The sequence below is a fragment of the Giraffa tippelskirchi genome, chromosome 5, assembly GCF_054371585.1.
Source record: "Giraffa tippelskirchi isolate mGirTip1 chromosome 5, T2T-mGirTip1v1.2.pri, whole genome shotgun sequence".
NCBI lineage: Eukaryota > Metazoa > Chordata > Mammalia > Artiodactyla > Giraffidae > Giraffa > Giraffa tippelskirchi.
The window spans coordinates 98,306,570-98,322,789 of NC_137279.1; the positions used below are offsets into that span (position 1 = coordinate 98,306,570).

Consider the following 16,220-nt stretch of genomic DNA (forward strand, 5'->3'; position numbering starts at 1 on the left):
AACACAGCAGAAACTCCGGGGCCAGGGATGATAGTTCAGGGGGATGTTGGGAAGGAGCTCAATAAAGGTGAAGGATCAAGGTGTGTGACCCAAGCTTATTCTCTTTCTCTTATTAGGAGATGCTGTCCATGCTGGGAGACCAGAGCAACAGTTACAACAATGAAGAATTTCCTGACCTAACCATGTTTCCCTCCTTTTCAGAATAGAACTATTGGGGTGAGGATAAAGGGTGGGGGAGAAAAAAAAAAATCACCATTTGTTTTTAAAAAAGCAAATCTTTCTGTAAACAGAATAAAAGTTCCTCTCCCTTCCCTTCCCTCACCCCTGATGTATACCCCCTTTCCCTTCTGACCTTTCCCTTGTCTTCCTGCATCTCTGAGATAACATTTATAGAAGAAATGGAGTGACTTCTCAATGCTTTGGGGACCCTTTGAAAAACTGAGGCTGGGTTAGGTTAAGAATGTCTTTCCTTATGTCTCCTGACCAGAAATTTATGCAGAAACGATTTGTGCTGGGTCAAGGAGCAGGTTAGAAAACATTCACTATTTCCCTTGGATACTATGGCTTATTTTTGGAAAGAAATTCTGAATAAGGTGAGAGAGAGGAGAAATGTCCTCAATGTTTGAGGACCATGAAACATGGTAGGTGTACATGGAGTTTTCGGAAGTGAGTATAGGCGCTTTCTGCTGCCTGTGAGCAATTCCTCTGGAATGAAATATGAGTAAGGAAATGAGAGAGTGTGTGTGTGCGCATGCACTTGCATGTGCACGTGTGTGTGTGTGTGAGTGTGCACATTTGTTTCTGTGTTTCTTTCTCCCTGTTAGGGAGTTATGCAAAATTTGTCCCAGATTTTATCTTTGTCTTTCTCTGTGTTTTTCAAAGAGTCCTAAAGAGTTGAATCTTCCAATTAGTTTCCACTTAGTAATGCAGCCAAAGAGTATTTAAGTAAATGTCTTTGCTGCGCTTATTATATCTGTGCCCAGCCACTCTGCAACTGTAAGCAAGTATATGAGGTCTTCTATTGATATGGTTGGTCTCTCATTGAACATATATAGTGATAAAGCTGGGTCATTCCTGCTTTTGGTGCTCTCACCTTGTATGGAACATCTGCGTTACAGAAATAGGCTGGCAAGGTAAACACGTTCAGAACCCCCTACTTGTCCATAAGGATGATGCTGCATTTTTCTGTCAGAATCACATATGATGTGTGTTCTCTAGAGGTTATGTCTGCATGGAAACTCAACTTCTTGGATTAGCAGTCCCAGTGAAAATCCTCATTGCTGGAATTTAAACCAAATACCAAGCCTTCTTGCAAAGTAACCTCTTTCATCCCAGATTCAAAGTATCCAGTCTGCAAGAATTGAAATTTAGGTCTCTTCTGGACCTATAGTTCTTTCCTCTTTGCTCCCTCTCCAATCTTGAGACTGGATTTTGCTTTATAGTACAAGTGTAATAAATCCATGTGATAGATGGGACCTGGACTCCCATCCCGACAGGGTCACTTAATAATTAACTATAGCCATATAAATGCGGATACAGGTTACTACTCTCACTCTTTACCTTCCTCAGGTAACAGTCATGTGTATCAGCCTTTTTGTTGTTGTTCACTTGTTTGGCTCAGGCCAGTATCTTAAGTGCAAGACTGAATTGACAAGGAGAAGACATACTAAATGTAGCCATAGGGGACTGAGGAGCATAGGTGGCCATGGAGAGGGCTGAGAGAATGTCATTAGGTTTCCCTCCCTTTTGTCTCCAGTCTGGTGCCAGGTAGTGAAGTGGAAAAGGAGACAGTTTATTTTTTTATTCTATGTGCACACATACAATATACATATATATTTATATCACAGTTTAAGAAACCAAAAAGTTGAGTTTCCAGTGGAATCCTTGTTTTTTTAATAATCAGCTGTTTTTAAATGTGATCAGGACTATAATATTGTACAGTTATTATTGGGCTTTGGGAGAAGGGGAGGGGTGGAGAAGATGCTCTGGGGGTTTTGATTCTGCGTTTCCTTCAGGGTTTTATTTTTGATTTTTTTTTTCCTGTTGGCCATTCCTGTACTGCTGGCATCTGTGCTGAGCCTTACAGTGGCAAAAATAATGACATGTAGCAAAGATTTTAAAACAAAATATTTTTTCCTTTTGTAAACTTCCTTGTGTTGTGTGATCTTAATTGCGGCCTTATTATTTCCATCCCAGCTCAAAAACAACAAACACCCACAACCCATTGAATCCATAACTTGTGCTTCAAATACACAGACATGAAGCACAGTGTGCCTATAGTTTCAGGAGTCAGAAATCATAGGGCTCTGATCAGTCAGCATTCCTCCAAGTGATCCTGACTCACTTGGAGTAAAATCATGAGGGACATCTGACCATGGGATGGGGGGTAGGGGATTGCCCAAGTCCTTGGGATAGGGGGATAAATTGGGACTTGAGACCAATAGGGCACTTCTGGATTTAAAGGAATCAGGGATAGGGAAATTTAAACTATTTAGGTCTAGACGTCGTTTCCCTCTAGGATAATGTGTTTCATTAAGAAATTAAACCCATAAGTGTAAACCTGTTTTCTTGAGGGTCTATGTATGTAACCCAGCTAGAAACTGAAGCTGGATCCCATGTATTATTATTTTTGTTCAAAGGACCCTCTTTTCCCCCTCCCCCTACATCTGTTTTTGGAAGAAAATGTTTGGGGATGTGGTTTAGGGACTGAACTAGATTCTCATGATCTGTCACATGCTTGGATATTGAGGGAAGCATTTGGAGAAGCTCATATGACTGGCCCTGGATTGGGGATTTTAATAATTGAGACAGATAATATTCATCAGGCTTTGGCAGTGAAGAAGTCACAAGTGAATTTGTCAGTGCTTATGGCATTGATTCAAGCGCTGTCATAACCAGGAGTACTGTTTCTGGTTACTTTAGAACTGATTTCATACGAACTTCCTGGGCATATCCTTCCTCAGCAAAGTCATGTTAGTCTGGAAAAGTTATTACCCTGCCTGAAAGCAATGACAACTTTTAGGCAACAGGTCTATAAAATACAAATGATTTTGGAGCCTGTGACTTCCCCTAAGATACTTTTTTCTAGCTTTTTGTCTTCATTTCCTCATCCGTGATGTGAGGGTCAGACACAAATTTTAAAACAGGTTTCAAAGTTGGAGAAATTAATAATAACAGGAAAGGGGCCAGAAAAGAGGTAATCCCCTAGTGTAACAAATAATATATGCTTGTCTATCCACCAAAGAGAAGGTAAACCCCAACTTGGGTAATAATGTATTGAGATCTTTTTTGTCTGTCTCAAAGGCAGGCAGCCATGTGAAATTAAATACCTAACTCTCTGCCCTGCCACACATGCTCCACATGCGCACAGAGGAACGATGCAAATCTGCTCCCTCCTTCCCTCCTCCCTAACCCCCCTCTCTCAGCATTTCTATCTCCACTGCCCTCCCCATCCAAATTTTCCAGCCAGCAGCCAGAGCTGACTTCCGCAATCCTGGTGGAATAAATTCAGCACCCCTAGTCATCCGGCCACATTATCCACACTTCTCTGCTGAGACGAGCCCGGAGAACAGATCCTCATCAACAGGTAACATTTTCAGCTTCCTGGATCTTTTAACCTCTCATTCCTGTCAGTCCTCCATTTTTAGGAATATTAGGAATGTAGTGACTTGTAGATCAAAATGAACTTTATAGGCTTTCGGCATGAAACAGTGATGTCCTCCTTTGGTTATTTCCTGGCTAAGTAAAATCTGCCTGGAAATCTTTAGGACCTCTTTTATGGTTTATATGTATGTATACTTGGTTGTCAGTGAAAGCAAAGAATATAAGGCCTTCTTTACCCATCCCTCAAAGTGTGGCCTCAGGGTTTTTTTTTTGGTTGGTGGGAAGGCAAAGGTACTAAAAGGGTTAAGTTACTAGCAGGGAGGAGGAGAGTGCAGAGGGGTGGTAGCTCAGTAAGGTCTTCCTACTCGAGAATCTCAAAAACCCTGAGCACTCCGGATATTAAATGTCCTACTGGACATTTTGCCAATGTGCAAAGATTACACAAAAAATAGACAAGTTTAAAAATCATGCAAGCTGTACGACTTGTTGCAGACTAAACTTGCTCTTAAAATGGAGGACGTGATTAGCAAGACACTGCAAGAAGTGAATGAAGCTAGAGTAAACTTCTGAAAAGCTGTGCGACTAATGATCATACAACATTGCTTTTCTGTTTTATGTTCTTCTAGCAAACTTTGGATCTGAGGCTTTTTTTCTCGTGTGAGGCAGTCCCAGAGGTTTTTGTGGGTTTTTTGGTCAGAAAAAGAAAGGCTTTCCTCCCACAGCAGCTGGTTGAGATTAGGACAGTTTCCTGCCTAAGGAAGGAACAGGAAGAGAAAGGAGGAAGTGCATAAGAACACTGAGGGGATATCTCAGAGAATAGGAGATGCTGTCCACTTTTCCCTTGTCCCCTGCTGGCAAGATTAGGAGCAGAATTCAGGCAAGGAACAGAAGAATACCTTGAAGAAACTATCAGGAAGCAAAGATTTAGCTCTCCTGTGTGTATTCTCCAATCTCATTCATCTTAGCCTACACCTGTCCATCTCCTCCGAGTCTGCTGGGGACACTGGAGCAGACAGGTGTTGCTCCCATCCTGATTGTCCATTTTCTGCCCCATTTCTGGTTATCTGTTCAAGTTGTGTGTGTGTGTGTGTGTGTAATCTTCCAAAATACTTGGGACCAGATGTATCAGCATCACATCCAAATCCAGAACCCCCTCCCCCTCCTATCATTGTTTTATCATATGGAAATCACTCTCAATCTTTGTCTGCCTTCCTCATAAAGCCTAGTGTTCCTCTGCCTCATGGTCCAGAGGAAGGGGCTCCTAACTTTGGGTTCAGGAACTCCCCAGAATTATTGTGTGTGTATTCATTTTTCTGGCAAGAGGAATTAATAGTGGATTGCAATTTTTTATTAGCTTGTCATGTGAGTCTGTGATTCCCAAAGATTAAGAACCACCTGTCTGAGCATATGGTTCCAGCTGTTTCCTCATCCCAAGTCAGTTTAGGAACCTCTGGACAAACAGAAGAGTCTCCCCCAATTATGGCTTCCCAGGTGGTGGTAGTGGTAAAGAACCTACTTGCCAATGCAAGAGGCATAAGAGACTTGGGTTCCATCCCTGAGTTAGGAAGATCCCCTGGAGGAGGAAATGGCAACTCACTCCAGTGTTCTTGGTTAGAGAATCTACGGACAGAGTCTGGTGGGCTATAGTCCACAGGGTCGGCAAGAGTTGGACACGACTGGAACTGCCACGCACGGCCCTAATTATCCTCTTCTCCAGGATGTGGGGGCTCACGGTTCTACTACTGCTGCCTGTGGTGAGCTTTGCTCTGTACCCCGAGGAGATACTGGATACCCAATGGGAGCTATGGAAGAAGACCTACAGAAAGCAGTATAACAGCAAGGTGCCTAGGAACCTGGAGGAGAATGTGGGAGGGCTGGAACCCGAGACATCCAATCCTAGCTTCCAGATTCCCTTCATCAATTTCAGTATTATAATACAACCAAGCAAACCTGTCCCTGTTCCCTGTTAACATATACTTTCTATTCCTACTCCTCAAGTCATCCTCAATCAAGTCCTATCTTTTCTTTTCTTTATAACTGTCTTACAGGTCTCTTTTGGGAAGTCTTCTCAAATAATGCTGTTAATCCATAAGCAATTTTCCCCCATAAATCAGAGCTTTGAGTTTTATTATTTGCAGTTGTTTACATATTGATTTTTGCATGCTCTTAACAATCCCATGGTCAGTTCCCCAACTAGATGGTAAATCTTCTATGATTATAAATTTAATCTCTTCTGAAAACCTCCACAATACTATGTAAGTAACTTTATACACAGGACACAGTCTATGCCAATACTAATTACGCTCTGTTTAGGTGGATGAAATCTCTCGGCGTTTAATTTGGGAAAAAAACCTGAAGCATATTTCCATCCATAATCTTGAGGCCTCGCTTGGTGTCCATACATATGAACTGGCCATGAACCACTTGGGGGACATGGTGAGTTGCACCTCAGTTCCTGGTCTGTCTGTCTTGTCTTGGTTCCCTGCTTATGCCTGGCCTCTTTCTTCTTTGTCCCAGACCAGTGAAGAAGTGGTTCAGAAGATGACTGGACTCAAAGTACCCACTTCTCGTTCCCGCAGTAATGACACCCTCTATATCCCAGACTGGGAAGGCAGAGCCCCAGACTCTGTTGATTATCGGAAGAAGGGATACGTTACTCCTGTCAAAAACCAGGTATCCTCCTTTCTGTTGGGTGTGGGTATGTAAGCTAGCATGATCTCTCCCTTTTTCTACTTCTTTGTTCCTAAGGTATGAGGGCACCAGAAAGAGAGGGGAAAGAATTAAGTTACACCTCCCACTGCCAAGAGAATAAAGCCTGTTCTGTTGTTTAACTCATCATCTGTTTTTGTAGATTTAGGTTGTTTTTTTTTTCTTTTTTCTTTTCTACAAATAGTATTACTGTAAGCACCTATGTGCATATATACTATTTATGCAAAATAAATCTTAAAATCAGTAGGTCACAGAATCCTTTCCACAAAAGTTTTTACAATCTTACATTTTTACCAGCCTGAGAATGTAAGTTTTCCCACAACCTTAACAATACTGATTGTATCTGCCAGATGAACACTTGATCTAACACATTCATTCAACAACCACAGTTTTTGTAGAACCTACCAGGTATAGTGCTAGACAGTAGAGAGGACTAAGACATAACTTGTGTTCTCAAGAAATCCCCAATCTTAAAAAATAGAACTAGCAGGAACGAAAAAAATGTATCATCTAGCTGAACACACACCGATAATAATAGCTAGCACTTTTTGGTAGATTATTATTATTGCACATAATAATTCATCCTTTATATGAATTAACTTTAAATTCTCATAATCTCATTATATTATTATTAGTCACAATTTACACATAAAGACAGTGTGGTACAGAGAGGTTTAGTAATTTACCCAAGGTCACTGATCTAGTGTGTTACAAAGCCAGTACAGATGGTCCCTGACTTTTTTTTTAGCAAGATAATAAATCCTTAATTATTCGTCTACATTGTTTTTATAACAAATATCTTATGCAAATATACACAATTATTATCATTGTTTCCAACACAATGGTTATATTTTTATAAGTCTCCCACATTTCTATTCCCTATGTGCCCAAGAACTACCTTTAAAGAGTATTTCTTTTATCTGCAGTATTTCATTTGTAAAAGTATTAAAGAACATGGAAAACTTTTCCTGTCCTAGAGTAGTTCTCTGACTTTCTAATGGTTCACCTTATGATATTTTTGACTTCATGATGGTGTAAAAGTGATAGGCATTCTGTAGAAACTGTACTTCAAATTTTAAGTTTTGATCTTTTCCCAGGCTAGCAATATGTAGTATGATACCTTCTCTTGATGCTAGGCTGTGGTAGCAGGCGATGGCTTGCAGCCAGGCACATGGTCATGAGGGTAAACACAACTACAGACATTCTGTTTTTCACTTTCAATACAATTATAATTCAATAAATTGCATAAGATATTCAACATAATTGTAATTCAGTAAATTACAGGAGATATTCAACACTAATAGGCTTTATGTGAGATTATTTTGCCTGTTGTAGGCTAATGTAAGTATTCTAAGTACATGTAAGTCAGGCTGGGCTAAGTTGTGATGTTCAGTAGATTAGGGGTATTGCATTTTCACCTTACTGTTTTTCATTCATGATGGATTCATTGATTCATTGAAGTGCTGCACTCTGCTTTACTGCAACTAATGGTAACAGTAGTAACAACAGTTACTAATAGCAACAGTAGCAATAGAACACTGCAACAAAGCTTCAGTGAAGGGAAATAGGAATACTTCATAGCAAAGGGGATGGGTGCTGAAATTTATAAAAAGTATGAAATTTCATCGGGCAGGTAGAAGAGAGAAACAGAAACTGTGAGCCGCAATTACTGATGGTTTCTCTGTTATGCCTCTCAGGGTCAATGTGGTTCCTGTTGGGCTTTTAGCTCTGTGGGTGCCCTGGAGGGCCAACTCAAGAAGAAAACTGGCAAACTCTTAAATCTGAGTCCACAGAACCTGGTGGATTGTGTGTCTGAGAATGATGGCTGTGGAGGGGGCTATATGACCAATGCCTTCCAGTATGTGCAGAAGAACCGGGGCATTGACTCTGAAGATGCCTACCCATATGTTGGACAGGTGAGACTGTCCCGCGCAGTCATATAGTTCTGTAATGGCTTCTCCTTCTCCAGCATGACATTTTGTTCTGGAAACAGTTCCAGAAATCTTGTTTTCTGTTACCCTATCCAGCTTTCTTGATGGAATGATTTCCCACAAAAGGCCAAGAAGATTCCCATAGTCTGGGAGAATTTGTGTGTGTGTTTTAAAATTAATTAATCTGTTGCTTGACACAGTCTTTCTCTAGTTGTGGTGAGCGAGGCCTACCCTCTAGTTGTTGGCTTCTCATTGTAGTTGCTTCTCATTGCAAAACTTAGGCTCTAAGACATGTGGGGTCAGTAGTTGTGGAGCACAGGTTTTAGTTGCCCCACAGCATGTGGGATCATCCCAGATCAGGAACAGAACATGTGTCTCCTGCATTGGTAAGTGGATTCTTACCCAGTGGACCACCAGGGAAGTCCAGTCTGGGAAAATTTGGGAAGCTTAGGCTGCCATGGCTCCTATCTGTCTCTCTGCCCTGGAGAAAGAACAGAGGACAGGCTATCCCATAGATCTCTGAGTAGGTCTCTATAACTCTGTATTCAACTCTTCCACTCCCATCAGAAATCTCTAAGCCCACCGGGCTAATTTCATGAATCATGTGGCTTTATTTTGTATGATCTCAATGTGGATTTGGGGAACATTTAAGCAAATTTTGTAAGTTAACATGTTAACACGTTTAAAATGAGAGAAAAAAGCAAGTTGCTTCATATTTATCGCAATTTTAGAGATGAACTCACTTCCTCCCATAAGGTCCTTTAGTAATAGGAAGGTCATTCTTACCTAAAAGGAAGATGATCTGAGGACATTTTTATATACATGGAGTTGACAGGTAATATGGGGCCTTTGCAGCAGGAGCCTTTAAAGTAGGGATTGCAAGTCTGAGTACTACAAATGATGGCTACTGTGCTAAGCCGTGTACTTACTGCATGTTCTCATTTAATCATTATAAAAGCCCTGTAAGGTACCCTTATCCTCACTTTATAGGTGAGGACATAGAAGGACATAGACACTTAAGGAGATAAAATGGCATATTCAAATTCATACCTCTAGTTATGTAGCAGAACCAAGATCTACCCGTCAGATCTGTTTATCTGCTGCAAATATCCCCAATCTTGTCTTCTATTCACATGTTCAAGAATTTCTTTACTAGGATATAGTATCTAGGAACAGAATTGTCTGAGTCTTAGGGTCTGTGCATCCTCAACTATACTAGATGATGTCAAATTGTTTACCAAAGTATTTGGAAAATTTATATTCCCATCTGCATAGTATAAGAAATCCTGTTGATTTACAGCTTCGTCAGTATGCTTATCTGGCCATCTGCATTTCTTTATGAATTGACTGCTTATATCTTTTGTGTGTCATTGTGAGTGTGCTTACAATCTGACTCTTAGCAACCCTGTAGACTGTAGCTCACCAGGCTCCTCTATCCATGGAATTTTACAGGCAAGAATACTGGAGCAGGTTGCCATTTCCTACTCCAGGGGATCTTCCCAACCCAGAGATTGAACCTGTGTCTCTTGGGTCTCCTGTACTGGCAGGTGGATTCTTGACCACTGCGCTACCATGGAAGCATTTATATCATTTGCCCATTTTTAATTAGGTTTTATTCTCTTTCTAATGTTTTAAAAATGTAAAAAGATATTTGGATACAATACTATGTGTATTGGGCTTCCCTGGTGGCCCAGTGGTAAAGAATCTGCCTGCCAACACAGGTGATGTGGGTTCAATCCCTGGTTCAGGAAGATCCCCTGGAGAAAAAAATGGCAACCCACTTCACTATTCTTGCCTAGGAAATCCCATGTACAGAGGAGCCTGGCAGGCTACAGTCCATGGGATTGCAAAAGAGTCAGACATGACTTTGCAACTAAACAACAACTATAACTATGTGTTTTCTTTTCTTTCTGTTTATGATGTCTTTCAATCCAGAAAAGTTCTTAATTTTAGAAAAATTATTTTTTTCCTTTGCAATTTGAGCCTTTAAAAACCCAATAACAGTGAGTTTTATTTATTTATATTTAGCCATCTGAAATGATATCTGATGCAATAAAATGCTCATTAATGTAAATGACTGAACAGATCCATTTCACTGGATACTCAACAGTCTACATAGTAAAGTCACTTCAACACATCCTCATGAAATTTCATGCCATTATTATTCCATTTTTTTTGTTGTTGTTGTCAGGTATACAAATCAGGAAAGTTGGAGGTTGTATGTGGAAAGATTTTTCTTTAATCTGTATACAGTTTTCATAGGGCTGCTAGTATAAGGTGCAGCATACTAAAGCTGCCCTAACAGATTAGCTTTTTAATTCTGAATACATCAGGCCATTAGTGACATAACCTAAATGTGACAAAATATTTTTTTTAATTGTTAAATATTTTTTTGACAACTTTTTGTTGTCACTTGATATCAAAAAAATTAAACAAATTCTAATAGTATATACAAAAAAACAGATTCACGTTTATAACTTTTTTTCCATGTTGCTTTATCCAGGCAGCCAATTTAAAGATTTGTCTAACTATATTAAAAAAATAAATATTATTAGAACTAGTTGTTGATCACTTATCCATTGACAGCTTACATCATTTATCAATACTGTATTAACCAGTTTGTTGACAGATAGTTTAATAACTCAGAAACTCTGAATAAAATTATATAATATTTGAACCCCTGTTTTGAAATAGAAGGAGCAATTGACTTACAATTTTTGTTCCCCTATCCCCTCAAATGATCTCTTCAGCATTTTAGAGGAATATGCAATGATTTTGGTTTTAGAATCAATCAAAATGAAGAGTTAGCCATTATAAGACATGTGTTTCATTTTTAATATTCTGAGTCTTTGACAACTGTTCTCATTATGTTTATTGTCCGAAACGGAAAGAAATTCTTATATGAACATGTAAATGAATGGAAAGAGGTCGCGAAAAAAAAGCTTAAAAAAAGAGATCTGATAGTGCAGCAGGCAGATAATACAGTAACTTAAGTTCATTCCAGCCACAATACAAGTTGTTTTTACTTTAAAATATCATTACATGGTATCCTTCCAAATCCATCCCCTAGATATTTTATTGTACTTGTATATCTATGCAATTTTTGGCTCTAGGAGGCACCAAAGGTTTGGATTATATGGCAAAGGAATCTTGAGAAATTATTAATACAGGACATTACTATAATCTTAGACTATCATGTCAAATGCTACCATTATTGTTAGTGTTTAGAAAATTTTTTTTAAGTATTTATTTATTTTTGGCTGCATCAGGTCTTGGTTGCTATGCAGAGGCTTTCTCTAGTTGTGGCAAGCAGGAGCTAATCTTTGTTGCAGTGTGCAGGCTTCTCATTCCATTGACTTCTCCTGTTGTAGAGCACAGTCTCTAGGCATGCAGGCTTCAGTAGTTGTGACACACAGGCTTAATTGTTCCACGGCATAAGGGATCTTCCCAGACCAGGGATCGAGCCATGTCCCCTGTATTGGCAGGTGAATTCTTAACCACTGGACCACCAGGGAAGCCCTAGATAATGTATTCTTGTAGATGCAACGTTATGATTTTTGTGGGGTAGCCTCTAGGAAAATGAACTGCTAAAAAGAATACACCACTTTGACATGGGTTGCCATTAGATTCCATCTTTTTTGCTTGACAATGAAACACATCATTGTTAACTAGACCTGCAAAACATAATGTTGGAAATTCACAGGCTAAATTACTAAATTCTTTATTAATTTGTTTTAGTATTATGTTATGTGATTTTACCTCTCTCTCTCTCATGAGAGCACAAGGTCCAGCCAGGACGCTGCCTCATACAGGTGCATGGGGCCAAGGTCTTCTGTCTAGCTGGGGCTGGGCCTCCTCCCAACACAGGAGCCGCTGCCTCCTTGCCTACTGAGGATCACACATACTACATTGCTAGAATTGATTTGTCGTTGTTTTTTTTTTTAATCTAGTTTCAGAACTCTTTCTCTACTCTGAGGTAATAAAAATATTCCTTTTTTAAAGTTTTACAGTGTTTTCTTTCACATTTATGTTTTAAAACCACCTGGAGCTGACTTTTGTGCATGGTACAAGGTATACAATTTTCATGTTCTTTTTAAAATTTTTAATTTAATTTTAATTGGAGAATATTTGCTTTACAATATTGTGTTGTTTTCTGCCGTATATCGGCATGAATCAGCCGCAGGTATATGTATGTCCCCTCCCTCTTGAGCCTGCCTCCCACCTCCCACCCCATATTCTTTTCTTACAATTTCTAAAATGGTGAGGAGAGAACAGACCCTTTGTGGAGACTCAAGCCTGCTGCCGTGCACTGATGTCACCCAAAACTTTAACAGACTTTCTCACCAGTTAACTTCCTTTGCTTAGTCCCAGTCCTATTTTAACCTTATTTTTCCAGGATGAAAATTGTATGTACAATCCAACAGGCAAGGCAGCTAAGTGCAGAGGGTACAGAGAGATCCCTGAAGGAAATGAAAAAGCCCTGAAAAGGGCAGTAGCCCGAGTGGGACCCATCTCTGTGGCCATTGATGCAAGCCTGACCTCCTTCCAGTTTTACAGAAAAGGTAAGGTGCTGTTCCTGTAGAGCACAGTCAGCCTTCTCTTATGATGTGGACTGGGCAGCTTCCCCAAGGTTACCAAGCATTTTCAGTACTTGTATCCATAATCAGACTGAGTCCACCAGAGAGAAACAGCTGCCACAGCACAGACCATCTCTGTTGTAAGTCCTCTTACAAAAGACTGGGACAGGATTCTACAGAGGGTCTCCTAGAGTGGGAGAGCCCACAGGGCAATCCTTGGGTTACAGAAAGCTTCACCTTGATGATTTGTTTCCTAGGTGTGTATTACGATGAAAACTGCAATAGTGATAATCTGAACCACGCGGTTTTGGCAGTGGGATATGGGATCCAGAAGGGGAACAAGCACTGGATAATTAAAAACAGGTAATTATGGGAACACTGTATTTGTCACCCCCTCACTCTCTTAACACTCAACCTCAACTTCCCAATATTCCTTTTTTTCTCTCAAAAGAAAATTTTCTCACATGTTTCAATTCTACCTTCCCAATCTGAGGCTATTCATTCTAACATAATGGCCAGACAAGAGTACTAAAGGTATGTGTTGGACAGCTAATCCGTGTTCAAGGTGCTCAGTTACATACACAAACATGTGAGCAGATGTCTGTCTTCAGTGATCTCATAGCCCCTAAAAAAGACAGACCTAGCTAATGTGAGAACATAAAGGAGCACCAAGAGCCAGCAGGAGCTTTGGAATTATGTGTATTTTTTCCTTTTTCTCTAATGTGATTGGTTTTTTAGGGAGGTTTCCATCATCAGTCTGATGGTAAGCATTAGGCAACAATATAAACAATGTAAAAGTTTAATATCCCCTTGTGTAGCTTTTTGCCCTTAAGATAGACATATATCAGAATTGGCCAGAGATTTTGAAGTCTGTGAAGATAAATGCATTTCAGAAAGTAGATAAGAGCACCAAAAACAAAATTAGTATTTCCTTCTCTATTATTGGGGACAAATAAAACTACAGGGCCCCTCGGCTCCCTATTTCTCTTTAGCTCCTTATGACTTTATGGATGGGGTGCAGATTTATAGGAATTATTCTTTTCCTTTCCTCATTGATCAACACCAGCCTGGCAGTAGCACTGATTAAACTTTCTGTCCTTGATGCCCTCCGAAGGAGTAGGCATCCTAGACTCTGGGGCGTGCGTGGGGCAATGTAGCAGTGTAACCAAGTTTGGCATGCTGCCTGGAGGGCTGGCAGGATGGAATATGAGGCTGGGAATAACTTTTTAATCACAGTCCAAACTAAGGGTGAGCCTGTGCACCTTCCTAAGAGGGTATTCCTTCTCCCACAGCTTCTGTCTTGTGTTCTTCCTGTCTCCTTTCTCAGCCCAGGCACTTACTCAGTCCTTTCTTTTTAATCAAGTGGTAAGTTCTACATCCAAGAGAGCTGGGAAGAATAAAGGACATGCCCAGGCAGGATCAGGGTCATTGGGAACCCCTGGATAAGGGAACAGGGGTAGGGTAAATTGCTTAAGTAAATGTACCAGGTAACTGGTGAATTTTCTGGTTGGGAAAAAAGGACAGTAAACTTATGAAAATAATTTAGGAAGATATATAGACCAATCTCTCCCCATTCCTCTGTCTTTCTGTCTGCCTTTGTCTTTATCTGTATCTAATCTTCCAACCTTTCCACTTGTCTCCTTAGCAGTCTCATCTATTCTTATGGCATCACTCATCTCTCTTATGATTGTTGTTCAGTTGCTCAGTTTGTCTGACTCTTTGTGACCCCATGGACTGCAGCACACGACTTCCCTGTCCTTCACTATCTCCCGGAGTTTACACAAACTCATGTCCGTTGAGTCGATGATGCCATCCAACCATCTCCTCCTCTGTCGCCACCTCTCTTATGGGTTCACTCCCAAACCAAGATCACCAGCTTCAGCCTCTCTTGCCTCATTCTTATGCTCTAGACTCATGTTTTCAAGATAATTCATCATAAAACTCAAGTTGAATGACTTCACTCTCCTAATCAGAAAACTTCAATGTCTCCTCCACTATCATGGGCCAGAGAGTCAAAATCTCTAGCCTGTCCAGAAAGATCCCCTTAACCTAATCTTCCACTGTACCCTGTCAGGCACCCTGTTTTTCAGCTATATGTTTTTTTTTTATTGGAGTATACTTGATCTACGATTCTGTGATAGCTCTAGGTGTATGGCAATTAGCTACATGACCTTAACACATATCCCATGCTTTCCTGCCTCTATTACTCATTTCACTCTCGCCCACTGGCTTCCTGTTGCCACAGATCCAAATTCTATCAGCCTTTGGGCTCAGCTCAAATGCCACCTCTTTTGTTAAGCCCTTTTTGATCCCCTTGAGCAGAAGCAATCTCTCTTGTAACACTATGCCTTCTCTCCATTTCTTGACTTTAAAGTCTTTAAAGGTAAAAACTGATTTATTTATTTTGGTAAACCATCAAAACCTAGCACAATACTCAGTAAATGTTTTATTGAATAAACTGAGGGTACTAAGTATTTTCCTTGCTTGGTCCTACAGCTGGGGAGAAAACTGGGGAAACAAAGGCTATGTCCTCATGGCCCGGAATAAGAACAACGCTTGTGGCATTGCCAACCTGGCCAGCTTCCCCAAGATGTGACCCACCAGCCAGCCCCGTCCTGCTCTTCCATTTCTTCCACAATGGTGCAACATGCTTATGTACCTTGAAGGAAAGTGGCGTGCCTTTCTTGACACAGATGTGGTGACACAGAGATTGTCCGTTCAGTCTCCCTGTTTGTGCTTCAAGTGACACTCCTACTACTTTCTTCTCTTCACCCAAGGTCTTTATTTTGTCATTGTCGCCACGGTAGAATTTCCCTAGTAGGTATGCACTCTTAGGCTAAGAGACGTGACCAGCACCTGCCCTGACTGTGTTGTTCTGAGGCCGATGCTGTATAGAGGCTAGAGATCCTCAGATAGGCTAGATTCTCATTCACAGGAACTAGTTAGCTTTAACCACATGAGAGGACTAAGGTGACCTGACTTCTCAGTCTCCACGTTTACTTCTCTATCTTCCAGGTAGAAATTCCACCCCATTAATAAATCTGTTCATAAATCTTTGGTACAAGTTTACATGATACAACAAATGTGTTTTCTTTTTCCTTCTTCGCATTTTTAAAGTAAACTGTATTTATCGCTTATCTATAATTTAATAAATAGCTGTTTAGTAAACATTGATTTTGTGTCAGATACTGGGCTAGGTGCTGGAGACAAAAAAATGAACAAAACGTATTTCTTATATATGATGTGCTCACAGTTTGAAGATTCTATTGCATAAACAATTCGTCCTAATTCATTTATTTGTTTATTCCTTCCACTAACATTTTTTAGTGCTTACTTGGTATTAAGAGTTGTACTAAGTTTCAGGGATTAAATGGATATAAAAAGATTTCAATATTTAATT

The 16,220-nt window shown here is 40.2% G+C and overlaps 2 protein-coding genes across 12 annotated transcripts in view; both read left to right on the forward strand.

The window, feature by feature from the left end:
* Nucleotides 1–2,146, forward strand: part of ARNT (aryl hydrocarbon receptor nuclear translocator) — a 68,785-nt gene extending 66,639 nt beyond the window's left edge. For all 11 annotated transcript variants that reach the window (XR_014053066.1, XM_081487749.1, XM_081487752.1 and 8 more), the window contains one exon: nucleotides 117–2,146. Coding sequence is in view for 10 of the 11 variants with exons in the window: in XM_081487749.1 (XP_081343875.1) it covers nucleotides 117–206 (90 nt within the window). In the remaining variant the exon portion in view is untranslated. The remainder of the gene's footprint in view (nucleotides 1–116) is intronic.
* Nucleotides 390–15,988, forward strand: CTSK (cathepsin K). The gene is made up of 8 exons (XM_081487755.1): nucleotides 390–3,586; nucleotides 5,321–5,444; nucleotides 5,917–6,039; nucleotides 6,121–6,276; nucleotides 8,010–8,228; nucleotides 12,640–12,805; nucleotides 13,078–13,183; nucleotides 15,317–15,988. The coding sequence occupies exons 2-8, from the start codon at nucleotides 5,322–5,324 to the stop codon at nucleotides 15,414–15,416; spliced, it is 993 nt and encodes a 330-aa protein (XP_081343881.1). The 5' UTR covers nucleotides 390–3,586; nucleotide 5,321; the 3' UTR covers nucleotides 15,417–15,988.
* The last annotated feature ends 232 nt before the right edge of the window (nucleotides 15,989–16,220 follow it).